This window comes from Hypanus sabinus, chromosome 2, assembly GCF_030144855.1.
Source record: "Hypanus sabinus isolate sHypSab1 chromosome 2, sHypSab1.hap1, whole genome shotgun sequence".
Lineage (NCBI taxonomy): Eukaryota > Metazoa > Chordata > Chondrichthyes > Myliobatiformes > Dasyatidae > Hypanus > Hypanus sabinus.
The window spans coordinates 175,106,628-175,125,488 of NC_082707.1; the positions used below are offsets into that span (position 1 = coordinate 175,106,628).

General features: G+C 39.6%; 1 protein-coding gene across 1 annotated transcript in view; it reads right to left on the reverse strand.

The window, feature by feature from the left end:
* Positions 1-573: 573 nt before the first annotated feature.
* LOC132404043 (protein SIX6OS1-like) overlaps positions 574-18,861 on the reverse strand; it is a 55,533-nt gene continuing 37,245 nt past the window's right edge. The window contains exons 14-19 of the mRNA XM_059988019.1: positions 14,411-14,487; positions 12,776-12,867; positions 11,945-12,080; positions 9,398-9,460; positions 4,163-4,223; positions 574-731 (exon numbers count right to left, since the gene is read on the reverse strand). Of these exons, the coding sequence (XP_059844002.1) occupies positions 574-731; positions 4,163-4,223; positions 9,398-9,460; positions 11,945-12,080; positions 12,776-12,867; positions 14,411-14,487 (587 nt within the window). The remainder of the gene's footprint in view (positions 732-4,162; positions 4,224-9,397; positions 9,461-11,944; positions 12,081-12,775; positions 12,868-14,410; positions 14,488-18,861) is intronic.

The window sequence follows — 18,861 nt, forward strand, 5'->3', positions numbered from 1 at the left end:
CGTCTGATGCCCCTTCTAAAAAAAAGTCATAAAAATGCAGCAGCACACCTGTTTTAATTCATCATTTGATCAAAAAGACATTTAACAGCAAAAATTAAGCAGCCCATTAGAAATTATTACAGATAGTCAACATCAAAATGGTAACAAATTAAGAGAGCAGGTTTTTGTTCCTTGCACAACAGCTGGCAATAAATTTGAAATGTTTCAGTTTTGTCAATTCAGAACTGATAATTCATGCCATCACTAAATAATCGAGACAGAGGGAAAGCAGAAAGTATTTTAAACTAAGCAGTCAATTTTTTCATGTTAATTCTTGCTTGGAGAATTTCAGTACAAGTCCCAGTTTTTTTAAGATTAGGTAACAAGCAAATCAATTGCATATCAATAACTATTGTAAAGGCATCCACATTAGCAGCAATCATCAAAAACCAAACAATTAGAATTTAAATCATATTACAATTAAGAGTTCATCAAGTAAATATTGTAAGCAAAAATACAAAACAGGAAAACCATTATTAAACATCAATATAGATTTAATATTAATGAGTTGAAGACTGAAAAAGATGTTTAACTTTAAAAGAATTTGAAAGGACCTGGTTGGTTTGATCTCTGATCTTGTCCAAAGGAGAAACCAAAACTGAAGTCATCTTTGCTGTTTCCATAATTATTTGAAGATAAATCAGATTGGAAAGAAAATGTAAATGGCTGTTCACTTGATGGACTTGCCATTCCTATAAAAATTCAAAATAACACTTTCAAAATGAATTTTCCTAAACTATAACAATATATTGAATTTTAAACTATAACAACATCTGAATTTCAAGGTACTTACAAATAAAGAAGATATAATGGATGGAATGAGGCAAAGAAATGCAGAAATTGTGTTATTGAAGGTAGAAAGAGGCTCTTCATCAAGATAAAAGCAAGAGAAGAAGTAATCTGGATGTTATTGCAGTTCAGAAGGGACCTGAAGGTAGGCTAAAGATAGCAACTTCTGCATTCTGATAGGATATTGTAGAATCTTTCAAATTTCTTGCTGGTGGAGTTGAGATAGGTGATTAAACAGAAGTGGGGCTAAAGTAGAACCCAAACTGTTATCCTTCACCACCACAATCCTCTGTCTGGTGGAACTGGTCCTCACCCCCAATAATTTCTCCTTTGACTCTTCCCACTTCCTACAAAACAAAGGTGTAGCCAAGGGCAACTGTATGGGTTCCAGCTATGCCTGCTTTTTTGTTGGCTTCCTAGAACAGTTTATGTTCCAAACCTACACTGCTATCACTCTCCAACCTTCTCTACACCACATCAATGGCTGCATTGAAGCTTCTTCCTGCACCCATGCAGAGCTTGTTGACTTAATCAACTTTGCCTCTGACATCCACCCTGCCCTCAAGTTTACCCGGTCCATTTCTGACATCTCCCCCTCCCACTTCCTCAATCTCTCTGTCTCTATCTCCGGAGACAGCTTATCTTTTATAAATCCACTGATTCTCACAGCTAGCTGGACTATACCTCTTCTTACCCTGTCACTTGTAAAAATGTCATTCCCTTCTCTTAGTTCCTCTCTCCACTGCATCCACTCTCAGGAGCAGGCTTTTCATTCCAGAACTAATAAGATGACTTCCTTCTTCAAAGAAAATGGTTTTCCTTTTCCAACCATCAATACTGTCCTTACCTGCATCTCTTCCAGTTTCCGCATGTCTGCCCTCACCCCATCCACCTATTACCCCACTAAGGATAGGGTTCATCTTGGCCTCACCTACCACTCACTAGCCTCCGTGTCTCCATAACCCGACCAATTACATAATTCTCCATAACTTCCACCATCAAAGGGATCCCACCATCAAGCACATCTTTCCCTTCCCCCACACCTTACTGCCTTTTGCAGGGATTGCTCCTTAAGCTACTCCTTTGACCATTCATCCCTCCCCTGTGATCTCCCTCCTGGTACTTATCCTTGCAAGCAGAACAAGTGCCACACCTGCCCCTACACCTCCTCCCTCGCTACCATTCAGGGCCCCAAACAGTCGTTCCAGGTGAGGTGATATTTCACCTGTGAGACTACTGGGGTCAACTAATGTATCCAGTGCTACTGGTGTTGCCTCCTGTATATATGCGAGACCCAATGTACATTGGGAGACTGCTTTGCTGAGCACCTATCCTCCAGAAAAAGCAGGACCTCCCGGTGGCCACCCATTTCAATTTTACTTCCCATTCCCTTTCTGAGATGTCAGTCCATGGCATGCTCTACTGCCACGACGAGGCCACACTCAGCTTGAAGGAGCAACACCTTATATTCTGGGTAGCCTCCAACATTAAGGCACGAACATCGGTTTCCCAAACTTCCGGGAAATTGCACTCCTCCCCACCTCTGTTTCACCATTCCCCATTCCTGTTTCCCTCTCTCACCTGATCTCTTTAACGGCCCATCACCTCCCTCTGGTGCTCCTCTTACTTCTCTTTCTTCCATGGTTTTCTACCTTCTCCTATCAGATTCCTCTTTCTTCAGCCCTTTATCTCTTTCACCAATCACCTTCATACCTTTCCCCTGTTTCACCTATCATCTACCACCTTGCACTTCTTTCTCCCCTTCTCCCACCTTTTTACTCTGACTTCTCATCTCTATTTCCAATCCTGATGAAGTGTCTCAGCCTGGAACATCAATTGTTTACTTTTGTCCACAGATGCTGCGAGGCCTTCTAAGATCCTCCAGTATTTTGTCTGAGTTGCTACAACAGAAGGTCTTTCTTGATAGCAGTAACTCTCAACTAAACAGAACATCCTTCATGGACAGCCTTTACTCCCAATGAAACAGCAATGTTTCAGTCAGAAACATAGAAAACCTACAGCACAATACAAGCACTTCAGCCCACAATGCTGTGCCGAACATGTATTTACTTTAGAAATTACCTAGAGTTACCCATAGCCCTCTATTTTTCTAAGCTCCGTGTACTATCCAGGAGCCTCTTAAAAGACCCTATCATATCCACCACCATCGCTGGCAGCTCATTCCACACACTCATCACTCCCTGTGTAAAAAACTTACCCCTGACATCACCTCTGTACCGACTTTCAAACCTTAAAACTGTTCCCTCTCATGTTAGCCATTTCAGCCCTGGGAAAAAGCCTCTGACTATCCGCATGATCAATGCCTCTCATCATCTTATACACCTCTATCAGGTCACCTCTCATTCTCTGTCACTCCAAGGGAAAAAGGCCAAGTTCACTCAACCTATTCTCATAAGGCATGCTCCCCAATCCCGGCAACATCCTTGTAAATCTCCTCTGCACCCTTTCTATAATTTTCACATCCTTCCTGCAGTGAGGTGATCAGAACTGAGTGCAGTACTCCAAGTGGGGTCTGACCAGGGTTCTATATAGCTGTAACATTACCTCTTGGCTCTTGAACTCAATCCCACAGTTGATGAAGGCCAATGCACCGTATGCTTTCTTAACCACAGAGTCAACCAGCACAACAGCTTTGAGTGTCCTATGTACTTAGACCCCAAGATCCCTCTGATCCTCCACACTGCCAAGAGTCTTACCATTAGTACTATATTCTGCCATTATATTTGATCCACCAAAATGAACCAGCTCACAATTAGCTGGGTTGAACTCCATTTGCCACTTCTCAGACAAGTTTTGTATCCTATTGATATCCCGCTGTAACCTCTCGCTGTAGCCCTCCACACTATCCAGTCTTTGCTGTGTCTTCAGCAAATTTACTAACCCATCCCCCCCACTTCCTTGTCCAGGTCATTTATAAAAATGATGACGAGAAGGGGTCCCAGAACAGTTCCCTGAGGCACACCACTGGTCACCGACTTCCATGCAGAATATGACTCGTCTACAACTACTCTTTGCCTTCTGTGAACAAGCCAATTCTGCATCCACAAAGCAAGGTTCCCTTGGATACCATGTCTCCTTTCATTCTCAATAAGCCTTGCATGGGGTACCAAATGCCTTGCTGAAATCCATATACACCAAATCTACTGCTCTACCTTCATCAATGTGTTTAGTCACATCCTCAAAAAATTCAATCATGACTTGCTTTTGAGAAATCCATGCTGACTATTCTTAATCATATTATGTCTCTACAAATGTTCACAAATCTTGCCTCTCAGGATCTTTTCAATCAACTTACAAGGGTTGGACTACTTACCGCTATCTTTTGAGGATGATTGAAGATTGTCTGTTACATTAGATGTGCAATGCTTTTCAGGCTGAAAAATGTATCATAAGAATTAGGTTGCAATCTCAAGTCAAATTACAAATGGATAATTTATGTAAAAAAAAGCTTCATTAGTTTACTTAAACGTAATCAGTTGCCCTACCTCTATTTGTCTGCACTATTTGTATAATATCTTATTTCTTTCTTCAACACCCATGCAATCTACTCTTAAATGCTGACCTGACTGATGCCAGCTTGATTAGGGGTACATTCTCCAGTGCAAACAGACGATTCCATTAAGTGCTTCTAGTTTACACAGTAACAGTTTCAGCTTTGTATCTTTTACCTCTGCTTCTTAAGACAGGTCAAGAGAACAGGGTAGAAGAGAAGTGGTGAGAGGGTAACTAGCATGGAAATGGAAAAAGTGAGGGAGGGGTTGAAACCATGGGAAGTGGTTACTGGAATTTAGAAAAATCGATGTTCATCTCATCAGGTTAGAAACTAGCCAGACAGAATATGAGGTGTTGCAGTTCCAACATAAAGTAATCTGAAGTAATTTTTATGTCTTGCACTATACAGCTAAATTCTAAAAAAAACTTCCAATTGTTAGGCTCACTACCTTTCTGGCAATTCCACATGCCTCCTCTTTAGATCTAATACTACTTTCTCTATTAGATCTAATAATATTTCCTTGGTAACTCATGGACAAGTGCTCTTTCCTGACATATTTGATCCAGGCAGGAATGAAAAAATATTGTACTTATGAATGCACTGTTTTGCATGTTATCCATTGCCCTTCAATCAACCCACTTAGAAAAGTCTCATACTATAGAAAATTTGAGCTCATGTCTTTATTATTTCCAATTCCTGTTTAGTTTCAGTAGTTTCTGATTCAACCACCTCTCTCTCTCCTTTCATGAAGAATTTATTATGTCTGAGTCTAGAATAGCTTGCTCTCTAGTTGGTTTCTAAAAAGTCATTATGCAAATTTTTCAGGAATTTTCCCTCCATAATATTATTGCTAAGTTGGTTGGAGTACTAGCAAGTGTTTTTTAGATCAGGCCATTACAGAGTTTTTCATATGAACACAATACATGCAAAGACTTAAAGGTAATTTAAGTAATTGAAAGACAAATTAAGATAAACAAACTGCTAAAGTCACTAACTTGGTGAACATGGCAATTGGTGAGTGAATGAGATCATTCTGAAATTCAGTTTTGCATAGTATTTACAATTTAGAATTTAATTCAGAATCTTAATTTTTAAAGCATTTTGCTTACAGAGTAAGTTAATTAATTATTCTGTCAATGCTAGTTAACAATTACTGTAAAGCAAAAAAAATATTGTTCACAAAAATACTGGCAATATTCAGCATCTTTCGAGAAACAGGCATATTTAATAGCAGAAACTGGGGAGAAGTGGGGAGAATAAATTTAATGTCTATGGTAGGATGAAGACATAGGGCAAATAGATTATCCAGATTGCTATCTAGAGGCTAGACATCATCCATAAAGAATGAAACACAGTCAATACTAAGATAGCCATGTTCCACACTACTTCTCATAACCACAATCTTGCCAGTAATCTTAAGAATTTCCAAGACTTCTTAACCCTTTTAAAAGAAACAATCTGTGACATTAACTGGCAGAGCAAGTGGGTTCTGAATGAATTATCATGGAAGTTACAGATGCATGTCTGCAATGAAGTGAGGCTTTCAACCCCACCAGGTACCTGGGCCTTTGAATTTAACATAACTTAGGTTTAAAATTAAGTCCAAGAACAAGGCATTAGCCACTTAGGATGCAGAAGATAAGGAGAAATTGCTTTATGGGAAAGTTTGTAAATCTATGTTTTGGCGCATGGCCTAGTGGATAAGGCATCGGTCTAGTGATCTGAAGGTCACCGGTTTGAGCCTCAGCTGAGGCAGCGTGTTCTATCCTTGAGCAAGACACTTAACAACACATTGCTCTGTGACGACACCAGTGCCAGGCTGCTTGGGTCCTAGTGCCCTTCCCTTGGACAGCATTGGTGGTGTGGAGAGGGGAAGGCTTGCAGCATGGGCAACTGCTGGTCTCCCATACAACCCTGCCCAGGACTGCACCCTGGAAACCTTCCAAAGGGGCAAATTCATGATCTCACGAGACTAATGGATGCCTATGTAAATCCTTGGAATATTCCATTCACATGCTTCAGTCAGAAATTATACTCCAGGCTGAGATCAACAGATGTTATAGATTTTAAAGGAATCTGTGGATATAGGGATTAGGTAGGAAGGTGGACTTGAAGTACAAGATCAGGCATAACAAAAACAGAAAATGCTGGAAATGGATATAAAGTCAGGCAGCATGTATAAGAAGAGCTACAGAGTTAAAGAATCTGTTAGAACTGAGGAGGGAAAAGAAACTTGTTAAGATGCATGGAGTATGGAGGGGAGGGTTATCTCTTGCACTTCTAGTTTAGTGCTATGGATTTGATGTTCACAATGCAGTATCCTCTACACTGGATTGAATGATCACTCTGTAGAGCACTTGTTTTCAGTAACATGAGGAAGACTGTAGATGCTGGAAATCCAATGCAATACACACAAAATGCTGGAGGAACTCAGAGGGTCAAGCAGCATCTATGGAAGTGAATAAATAGTCAATGTATTGGCCGAGACCCTTCTTCAGGTCTTAAAAGGGTAAGATGCCAGAATAAGAAGGTGAGGGGAGGGGAAGGGCGAGCTGGAAGGTGATAGGTGACACCTTCTGATAGGAGAGGAGAGTGGACTATAGGAGAAAGGGAAAGACAAGGGGACCCAGAGGTAATAAGCAGGTGAGAAGAAGTAAAAGGTCAGAGTGGCGAATAAGAGGAAGGGAGGGGGAAATTGCCTACCGAAAGGAGAAACTCGTGACATAAGGTTGGAGTGTATCCCGATGGAATATATGGTGTTACTCCTCTGCCCTGAAGGTGGTCTCATCTTGGCACAAGAGGATGCCATGGACTGACACATTGGAGCAGGAATGGAAATTACATTGCTTGACTACCAGGAAGACCCACTTGTGGCAAATGGTGCGGAGGTGCTCGATGAAGCGGCTGCTCAATTTACATGGAGTTTCACCAATGTAGAGTAAGCCACATTGGAACACTGGACACAGTAGACAACCCCAGAAGACTCACAGGTGGAGTGTTACTTCACCTGGAAGGACAGCTTGGGGCCCTGAATGGAGGTGAGGGAGGAAATGTATGGGCAGATGTAGCACTTAGGCCGCTCACAAGGATAAGTGCTGGGAGGGAGATTGGTGGGGAAGGACAAATGGACAAGGAAACCATGGAGGGAATGATCCTAGCAGAAAGTGGGAGGGGGTAGGGGGCATGTTGAGGTAAAGATATTTTCAGTGGTAGGATTGCTTTGGAGATGGCAGAAGTAGCTGAGAATAATGTGCTGCTTGTGGAGGCCAATGGCATGGCAGGTGAGGACAAGAGGAACTCTTATTAAAGAGGCAGGAAGATAGGGTGAGCATGATGTAAAGGAAATGGAGGTAATGCAGGTGAAGGCAACATCAGTAGTGGAGGAAGGGAAACCCTGATATTTGCAGATATCCTGGAATGGGAAGCTGCATCCTGAGAACAGATGAAATGGAGGTGGAGAAACTGAGAAAAGCGAACACCATTTTTACAGGAGATACAGTGGGAATAGGTATAGCCAAGATAACCACGGGAATCAGTATGATTATAACATATTCCTGTTGATAGTTTGTCTCCAAAGATGGAGAGAGAAATTGAGAAAGGGGAGGGAGGTGCCAGAGGTGGATCAAGTAAATTTAAGGGCAGGGTGGAAGATAGAAGTAATGTTGATAAAATTGATGAGCTCAGCATGGATGCATGAGAAAGTGCTAATGTAGTCATCAATGTATGAGAGGAAAATTTGGGGAGTATAACTGAGGAAGGCTTTGAATATGGACTGCTCTACATAGCCAATGAAAAGGCAAGCATAGCTGGGGCCCATGTGAGTGCCCATAGCTACCCTTCGAGTTTGGAGAAAGTGTGAGGAGCCAGGGTGAGGTTCAGTTCTCCCAGATGGAGGAGGGTGGTGGTGGGGATTGGTTGCTTTTTATGTCAAGAAAGAAGTGGAGCGCTTTGAGGTCTTCTTGATGGGGGTTAGAAGTGTATAGGAACTAAATATTCATGGTGAAGATGAGGTGGTCAGGGCCAGGGAGATGAAAGTTACAGAGGAAATCAAGAGCACAAGAAGTGTTGAGGATGTAGGTGGTTTCAGTGTGAGCTGGTGACTCTGTTGCCTGTCATTTTATTTCTCTGGAACATCTGGCCCATCCTGCACTCTTACAACGAGGCCGACTCAAATTTGAGGAACAGCGCATCTTTAGTATAGGCAGTTTGCAGCCTTCTTGCCCCAATATTGAATTCTACTATTTCAGGTAACTTGATTTCTAATTCTGTATCCATTATTCATAGATGATATTGGCTCAGTTTATTTCTATATTTTTCTCACTGGGAGTAGAGGACATGCCCAGCATGTCCTGTCAGGCACGTCTTATTATTCTACTATTTTGTCTGCCTTCTTTTACTTCTGTTCTCTTTCTCCTACTGCTCCCAATCACTCATTGGTTAGATATCTTTTACAACTTAACCCCTTGTCATATCAATTTTATCCTATATTAGTCATCTCCCTCACCCAACTTTCTTATACCTTAATGATCTTCTCTTTTTTCCTTCCCAGGTTTTTTGACAAGACGTCCTTAACCTGAACTGCTAACTCTGTTTCTTTCCCCATTAGATACAACCAGACCTGCCAAGTACTTCCAGCATGTATTTTTTATAAATTTCCATTCTCTACTGTTTTATTTGGTAGTTTAATTTACAGTATCTGCTACTGTATTATTGAACAAGCCTGCAGGATGGCTTAGCCTACTCCTGCATCTTTATTTTTTAAATTCTTATTCTAGGAAACATTCATATTCAGGCAAGTGTTTTTTTTTTACAAAGAGTGGTGGGTGCCTAGAACACACTGCTAGAAGTGGTGGTGGAAGCAGATATCATAGTAACATTTGAGACAGGAACGAGCAAGGGAAGGACTATGTGCAGGCAGATGTGATTAATTTAAACTGGCATAATGGTCAGCACAGACAGTGTGGATCATAGAATCTGTTCCTATTCTGTGCTATGTTCTCTGTGCATTTCACCTCATCTAACATTATGAAAGTTTTCAGATGCACTGATTTTTACCGTTTTCTTGAAAAACAAATTCGAGAACTCAAACTGGTTAACAGTGCTGTGGTTATCAGTCACCTGAAATGAAGTAAAAAAAAACTTTCAGTCCACAAACCAATAATTAAAATAAGAGGACAGCATGAATTGTTCAATACTATTTGCAGTAAATTTCAGGTTTTTCAAGTTAGAAAATCAGAGGAAATTGATTAATTGTTTATGGAAATCTCTGGCACTAAAGCAACTGAATGGTTTGCCTGTAGAAGACAGAAGGTAGTGGTGGAAGGGTATTATTGTGGCTGGATTTCTGTGACCAGTGATGTTCTGCAGGGATCAGTGCTGGGGACTCTGTTGTTTGTGATATATAAAAATGACTTGGATAAAACTGCAGATGGGTGGGTTAGTAGGTTTGCACACAGCAGAATGGTCGGGGTGGAGCTGTAGACAATTAGCGTACAGCAGGATATCGATCTCGGCTGGAGAAATGGTCATATCTTAGGAAGGTCAAATGAAAGGAGAAAGTATACAGTTAATTGACTTATCTTATGGTCTTAATAGGCTATTTAATAGCACTGAGGTACAGAGGGATCTTGGGGTCCAGATCCATATCTCACTGAAATGGCCACACAAGTAGATACAATGCTAAAGAATAGTTGCCTTCATTAGTTGGGGCATGTGTATAAAAGTAAGGAAGTCATCTTGCAGCTATATAAACTTTCTTTAAGTCACTTGGAATATTGTGTGCAGTCATGTCATCTCATTATAGTAAGGATATGTAGCCTTTGGAAAGGGTCCCTGGATCAAAGAGTATAAACTATAGAGAGATTGGACAAAATGTGTTGTTTTCTCTGCAGCATTGGAGGCTGAGAAGATTCCTGACTGAAGTTTATAAAATTGTAAGAGGCATTAGGATAGGCAGAAATAATCTTCTACCCAGGGTAGAAATGCTAAATATCAGAGGATGTGCATTTAAGGAGAGAGGGTAAGTTTAAAAGAGACAATCAAGACGTACAAAAAAGCTGGATGAACTCAGCAGATCGGGCAGCATCCGTTGAAAGAAGCAGTCAACGTTTCGGGTTGAGACCCTTTGTCAGGACTAACGAAGTCTTCATGAGACTTCTGTACCTCCTTCCTGATGGTAACAATGAGAAAAAGGGCATGTCCTGGATGATGGGGGTCCTTAATAATAGACGTTGACTTTTTAAGACACCACTCCTTGAAGATATCTTGGATGTTACAGAGGCTAGTCCCCAAGATGGAGCTGACTAATTTTACAACTTTCTGTAGCTTCTTTTGGTCCTATGTAATAGCCCCTCCCCATCCTGATACCAGACAGTGATGCACTCTATCAGAATTCACAGTACAACTATAGAACTTGAAACTGCACACTCTCTCCACTTCTGATCCCTTTATGAAGATTGGTTTGTGTTTCTTCACTTTCCCTTCTTGAAGAAAACAATTAGCTCTTTTGTCTTACTGACATTGAGTGTAAGGTTGTTGCTGTAACACCACTCAATTAGCTGGTACTCTCGCTTCTGTATGCCTCATTATCTTCACCTGAGGTTCTACCAACAACGGTTTAACATCAGCATTGTCACTAGCTTCATGGGCTGAAGGGCCTGTTCCTGTCTAACATTGTTCTATGTTCTATTAACAGCAAAAGGAATAAATGAGAAGTTGATCATAGCTTTACGGGAGAAGAGAGCAGCAGTTAAAAGATGGGGGAGAGACAGAGACAGAAATTGTGGCTTATCAAGAATACAGTGGGGAAAAATGGCATTCAACAAATTCAGAATTGATATTAGAGGATACCAAGTTGGCAGTGGTGGTAGTGAAGAAACAGAGTTGATTAGAAGAGGAGAGGCTGAATAATTCCTTGAGAGTCAGTAGGGCATATTTCTTCTCCTCCAGATTCAAAAAGGGGAGAGTTAAAAAAACTCCTCAGTCAAGTACCACTACCTACATTTCACTAGATTTTCTAAGATCTAGCACCCAACAATTAAAATGAAATCTGTCTCATTTTCATTGTGGAATGTTAATGAAATCCCTCAACTCCTGAGGGTTGGATATTGATGTGGAATGCCAGAAAACTGCAGATAGAACCCAATACAGCAACTGGATTGTTGACCTTTATTTTAAAATATTCCATCCCAAGTGCATAATATTGATACTTTTTCCTCTTTTGATTTTCTTTTACTTGCTTTGTTGCTGTATGTGTCAAATTTAACTCTAGGTATCTTTTTTTCCCTAATAATCAGAGATTACTAGGGAAAAATAGGCAGATGATGGCTGAGGCAGCTGCATGTTTTTAAGGGATATCATAATATTACCACAATATTCATTCATGTTCAATTTTCATATATGTATATACTGTACAATGGTGTATGGATATGTATGTAAAATGGCTCCCCAAAAGAGATCAAATTTAATATTCTGTGCTATCCCTGGTGAAAATTAAACTCGTAATACAAAATTCATTTTATAGCTATAACATTCAAAACAATCTCTTCCAGTCAACAGAGACATTTCAGAATTACTTTTGCATACTAAATAAATATATTTAACCTGCTCAGGTGTTTCAGTTAAGTCAAATGGCATTCTTCCAAATAAATTAAATCCAGTTGATTTGGGTGTAGATGTATTCAGGAAAGAAAAGCCAGGTGATTTTGATGGTGTTTCCTCACATTGCAAATAAGAATTCCTGATGGAAATGCAATAATTTTATTTGATACGTTTCCTTTTAAAAATTAAAAAATGATTCTGGGGTACAATATGCTGTAATATCAATTTGGATTATAATATAAAGGATAAATAGGGAATAACCATAGACTCTGCTCATGTACTTATTAACACGCATGTGACTATCATCAAATTAGGAACATTCAACATTGTTATGGAAGAAGTTAAGATTTTAGCTTGATCCATAAAGTAACTTCCTTTGGGACACCTGTAGTTCACTAGATCTATTCTATTATATCTCAGTTAAGTTATGTTGGAAATCAGCTTCATAACTATTGATGCTAATTTGCAATGGAGAAAAAACACATTAAAAGAGAACCAACAAAATTATTACTATATGTTCATTGGGAGTAAACAAGCTACAGACTATGGAGAACATCTGTGGAAATATTAAGATGATTCATTATGCAATATATTTTCTTAAAGATCGTGCCCAATAAAAGACCTTCTTTAATGTATTAAGAATGTTTTTAGTGTCTTTCCCAAAGGAGGTCAGGCTAACTTATAGCTTTTATATATGCAGGTGAGTGCATGAATGCGTTCTATTCTGAAAAGAGTGCAACATATAATTTTTCTGAACAGTAAATACTAAGTTTCTAACAAGAATATAATTACTACTAGATGACATATATTTTGTGTCATTAACTATATTATTACATTTCAAATTCCTTTTGCCTTGATTCAACCTGCTCAGGTGTTCTTGGAAAAATCTGTGTCATGCCCTTTGCAGCCTCTTCAGTGTCACCATCCTTTGAAATAATAAGAAAATATTATTTAGCATGCACCGAGAATGGCAAGTGCTTTCAAGATTCCAAAGTCATAGCCACCCTGGGTGATACAGTTAATCCAACAATGTATTACAGTTTTAAAGTAATATTAACTGTGACAGCTCAAATGGCCCTAGAAAAATTTCCACCAATTTGGCTTGAAAACAATCAACAATATTGGCAGACCAGCATCGGTATTTTTTAAACAAAGCAAGATCAACTAGAAATATTAATTTGCATGAACAATCATACTTCCAAAAATATTGTTGAAAAATATTTAAAATTTAATACAACAAAAATAATTTTTTTAAGGAAAATGTGGAATTAATTGAAATGTTGACAAATACAAAGCAGTAGATTCATTCAAGATTTCAAATGGAAAATCAATGGAAATATCAAATATGAAAAGCTTTTTTTTATTATTCATTTACGGGATGTGGGCGTCATCAGCTGAGCTAGCATTTATTGCCCATCCCTAGTTGCCCTTGAGAAGATGGTGATGAGTTGCCTTCTTGAACTCAGTCCAAGGCATAGGTACACCCATACCCACTTAAACCGCAGTGTGCTATTAAGACAAGCTAGAGAATTAACTAATGAACCAGGTATACATACCAAATTCTTTTGCTCCTTCTCATCAGAATAATATAATTTATTGTCTTCCATCTTTTCATCTTTAATCAGTCTATCATACTAATAATCCTAACATTAATATGAATGTAATGAGAATAAAATAATTGCTCCTCTGAATAAAAGTGCAATCAACATTCATGGACATATATGAAAACCTGAATCAAGAATAATTATGATCTGCAAAGAAAATGTTGCCACATTGGCTTCTAAACAGCAATGGTAGAATTTTACAATGGATCCCACAACAGATCATCAAGTTACACAGCGCATGTCTGATTTTCTATTAAACAAAACTTAGGGAAGAAGATATTAAGTTTAGATTTTTCTAAAAAATAAATATTGTTTGATCTATTAAAATAGTATTTGGTGAAAATCTAGATTCAGACTCAATTAAAATACTGTATTCAAGTATGTACGTTCAAACCATAATGAATATTGCAGAAGAGGGTCACAAGATCATTCTCATTTTAAATGTATTGACTTGAAAAATAATTAATTACATTAAGAGCTAAAATTACATTTAAGAACTACGTCAACTCAGGAATGATTTAATCGAAGTGCATAAAATAACAGAAGGCATATTTATTGGAGCACATTACTTTAAGTAGGTGTGCAAGCATAATGATGGATCGGTTAAGACAGAAATAGATTGGATGTCGGGACTTCAGGTATTTACTCTCAAATTTGGTTGTGTTTAAATCTTTTCATTTTCTCCCTGGAATTGCCATGTCTATTGGTAGTTATGTATGTATTGTGGTATCTAAATCAAAGGAGGGTCTACACTATTGTGGAGTTTGAGAGTGAAAGGTGGTGGAAGGAGAACAACTTAAAGATGTAATCAACAAACTCTCTTGTTTTGATCCAAGTTGTTTTAGTTATACAAACTTTTGTTTACCTGAGAGTTATAAATTGATTCAGTTCGAACAAATGCCTTACTTTGACCAGTGTCCACTTTTCCCATTGTTCCATCATCTGCATTTACTACAGAAATAAAATACTGAATTAATGTGTTTCAATGTAAAAATATCTGTATGTTGCTGAGTCTAGGAACTTCATTAATTTTATTTTATTCTAAAATTATGATACATTTTCTAGGGATGTAGGAAAAAAGGAGAGTAATGCTAAATACTTCAATATGCCAAACTAAAACTATACCAGATTTTAAAAAAAATTCTATGATATATTTATATACTATGTGCTTACATAGTGTACTTAAATCTTGGCTTGTAAAATCTCAGGAGCGGTAATATGGCTATCAGTATTTCTCAGTTCTAACCATACTGACTCTACATCTCCTGATTCTATGTCACCCCTTGAAAGGGACTTAATTTCATTCCTCACCAGCAGAGCCACCCTCTGCCCACCTGTCTGTTCTTTCGATAGGACGTATATCTTTGAATATTCATTTCCCAGCCCTGGTCCTCTTGCAGCCATGTCTCTGTTATTCCTACAACATCATACTTACCAACTTCCAACTGAGCTTCAAGCTCATCCACTTTATTTCTTATTCTTCGTGTGTTCATATATAATATTTTTAATCCATTACTCCCCTTGCTTCTCACATCAGTCCCTATTGCACTTGGCCATACTCTCCGATCCCTTCCTGAGCTTTCTGCTCTGTCAATTCAGTTGTCTTTCTTAACTTTTCTTATTCTCTCTTTCCCTTTAACTCCATCCTTATATTTCCAGTTCATCTCCTCCCCCCTGCCCACTTATTTGTTTAAACACACCCGTGTAGCAGTGGCAAACCTGCCTTCCAGAATGCTGGTCCCCTGCCTGTTAAGGCGCAACCTGTCCCTTTTGTACAATTCATCCTTACACCAAAACAGTGTTCAGAAAAAGTGAGGTAGTGTTTAAGGTTTCAATGTCCATTTTGGAATTAGATGGCAGAGGGGAAGAAATTGTTCCTGAATCACTGAGTGGGTGCCTTCAGGCTTCTGTACCACCTACCTAATGGTAACAGTGAGAAAAGGGCATGCCCTGGGTGCTGGAGGTCTTTAATAATGGACACTGCTTTTTTGAGACACTGCTCCTTGAAGATATTCTGGATACTTTGTAGGCTAGTACCAAAGATGGAGCAACTAAATTTACAACTCTCTGCAGCTTCTTTTGGTCCTGTGCATTAGCGCCTCCCCCGACCCCCTCCATACCAGACAGTGATGCAGACTGGCAGAATGCTCTCCACGGTACAACCATAGAAGTTTTTGAGTGTATTTGTTGACATGCCAAATCTCTTCAAACTCCTAATGAAGTATAGTCGCAGTCCTGCCTTCTTTATAACTGCATCAAAATGTTGGGACCAGGCTAGGTCCTCAGAGATTTTGACATCCAGGAACTTAGAACTACCCATTCTCTCCACTTCTGGTTCCTCTATGAGGATTGGTATATGTCTTACCCTTCCTGAAGTCCACTATCAGTTCTTTTGTCCCACTGATGTTGAGTGCCAGGTTGTTGCTGAGACACCACTCCATTAGTTGGCATAGCTTGCTCCTGTATGCCCTCTCGTCACCATCTGAGATTCTACCAACAATGGTCGTATCATCAGGAAATTTATAGATGGTATTTCAGCTATGCCTAGCCACACAGACACAGGAAAGCGTCTGCTCCAGCCCCAACAGGCGGTGCTCCTTGCCCCGTCTGCAACCGTATCTGCGCTTTGGACTTTGGCCTCAGAAGTTATATACGTGCCCACAGACGTTGACTGCGCAACACATCCATCTTCCTCGGACTTTGAGAGACAACTACTAGCCACACAGTCATGGGTATAGAGAGAGTAGTACAGTGGGCTAAGCACACACCCCTGAGGTGTGCCAGTATTGATTGCCAGCAAGGATATGTTATCACCAATACGCAAAGATTGTGGGCTTTTGGTTAGGAAGTTGAGGATCCAATTGCAGAGAGAGATATAGAGGCCTAGGTTCTGTAACTTATTAAATCCTGAGCTATAGTCGATGAACAACATCCTGACATGGTGACAGGTAAATTGCAATGGGTCTAGGTACTTGCTGAAGCAGGAGCTCAGTTTAGTCATGACTAACCTCTCAAAGCATTTCATCATTTAGATGTGAGTGCTACTGGGCTATAGTCATTAAGGCAGGTCACATTCTTCTTCTTAGGCACTGGTATAATTGTTGCCTTTTTGAAGCAAGTGGGAACTTCCACCCATAGCAGTAAGAGGTCCTTGAATACTCCTACCAGTTGGTTGGCACAGGTTTTCAGAGCCTTACCAGGTACACCATAAGTTCCTCCCTCTTTAAAGACAGCCTAACATTGGCCTCTGAGAGAGATCACAGGGGTCATCAGATGCAGCAGGGATCTTCACAGCTGTAGTTATATTTTCCCTTTCAAAGCAGGTATAGAAGGCATTGAGTTCATCTAGTAGTGAAGCACTGCTGCCATTCATGCTATTGGGTTTTGCTTTGTAGGAAGTAATGTCCTGCAAATTTTACTAGAATTGTTGTACATCCGATATCGTCTCCAACCTCGTTCAAAATTGTCTCTTCGCCCTTGAAATCGCCCTCCACAAATCATACCTGGTTTGCTGGTACGGGCCTGGGTCGCCAGATTTGAATGCCGCAGATCTAGCCTTCAGCAGACAACGTACCTCCTGGTTCATTCATGGCTTTTGGTTGGGGAATGTACAGTAAGTCTTTGTAGGCACACACTCATCCACACAGATTTTAATGAAGTTGGTCACAACTGCAGCATACTCATCCAGGTTCGAAGATGAATCCCTGTATACAGTCCAGTCCACTCATTCAAAGCAATCCTGTAAGCACACCTGTGCTTCCCTTGTCCATACCTTCTTGGTCCTCACTACTGGTGCTGCAGACTTACTAAATACTAATTTAGTTCATCTGCCATCTCCTTGGTCCCCGTTAATATTTCTCCATCCTCATTTTAGTGGTCCTATATCCACTCATCTTTCTTTTACTTTTTACATACAGTCGGCCCTCCTTATCCATGAGGGATTGGTTCCAAGACCCCTCATGGATACCAAAAAACGCGGATGCTCAAGTCCCTTATTCAACCTGTCTCAATGGGGTCGACCTTAGGACTCAGTGGAACTCCAGACCTTATTTTAACCTGTCTCAGTGCAGTGGACATTAGGACCCGGCGGTGGAGCTCTGAATCCGCAGTGTTTCTGTTCACGAAAATAATCACGATCACAATTGAAAGTGAAGTTGAAATAATAAAGCGAACAGAAAGAGGTGAAATGCCATCGGTCATTGGAAAAGCGGTAGGCTACAGTCGGTCAATGAACACAACAATTTTAAAGGACAGAGTGAGAACGGCCCTGCCCCAATGAAAGCTACAATTATTACTAAGCAACGCAGTGGTTTAATTATTGGGTTTTGGGGTTTTGGGTCTCGGCCTGAAATGTCAACAGAGCTTCTTCCTATAGATGCTGCCTGGCCTGCTGCGTTCCACCAGCATTTTGTGTGTGTTGCTATGAAATCTTTTATGAGTATGTAATAAGAAAATGATTAGCAAGAACAAATGTGGGTCCCTTACTGCTAGAGTCAGATGAATTTATGATTGGGAAAAATAAGTGACAGAGGAAGGAGTCTTTATGAATGAAGACAAAAAAAATCTTCCAGGAGTGCTCAAGAACCAAGGATCAAGGAAACAATATACTAACATTATCAGATGTCAGGCTTATTAACTTTTCTGGTAATACTTGTACTGCACTATTATTAGAAAGGAAATACAATTACCAGATAAGTAAATTACCCAGACACCTGAAAGAGACCCAAGAACATCGATATTCTAGAGTTTTGAAAGAGAAGGTACCAGAGATAATGGATGGTGTGTCATCATCTTCCAAAATTCTACAGATTCAGGAGATCCAAAGACATACTCCCAAGATAGATGTTGAGTCAGCAAAGATATGTGGCGTGAAGGTAAGTTTTGATGAAATGGCAATTGAGGAATATCCAGATCAAAGTTGAAAATATTCAAGCCAAATATTAATCTATAAATTTACTAAATTATCTAGCTGGTGTGGAGCCAGTATGTCACTCAACTATTCTTTTTTATGTTTTGAACACATGCTCTCATTGTACTTCGTATTCAGCACGAAAAATTCTAACACAGCAGTAATACAGAGTATAACTGCTAAATCACCATTGGTTCAGTCAGTGCTCTATCTGAACTCTGAAATCTAATTATTATTTTGTTCATTTAATTTACAGGTTTTACCATGACTATTGAAATCAAATTTCATTCTTCTCACTGTAGTAGTTAAAGGCATGCTGCACGTGCAGACAATGATTACCACTTTCAACAAGAAAATTTAAGCAATACCCATCACTGAATACTGCACCATTAGTTTCCCAAGTTTCA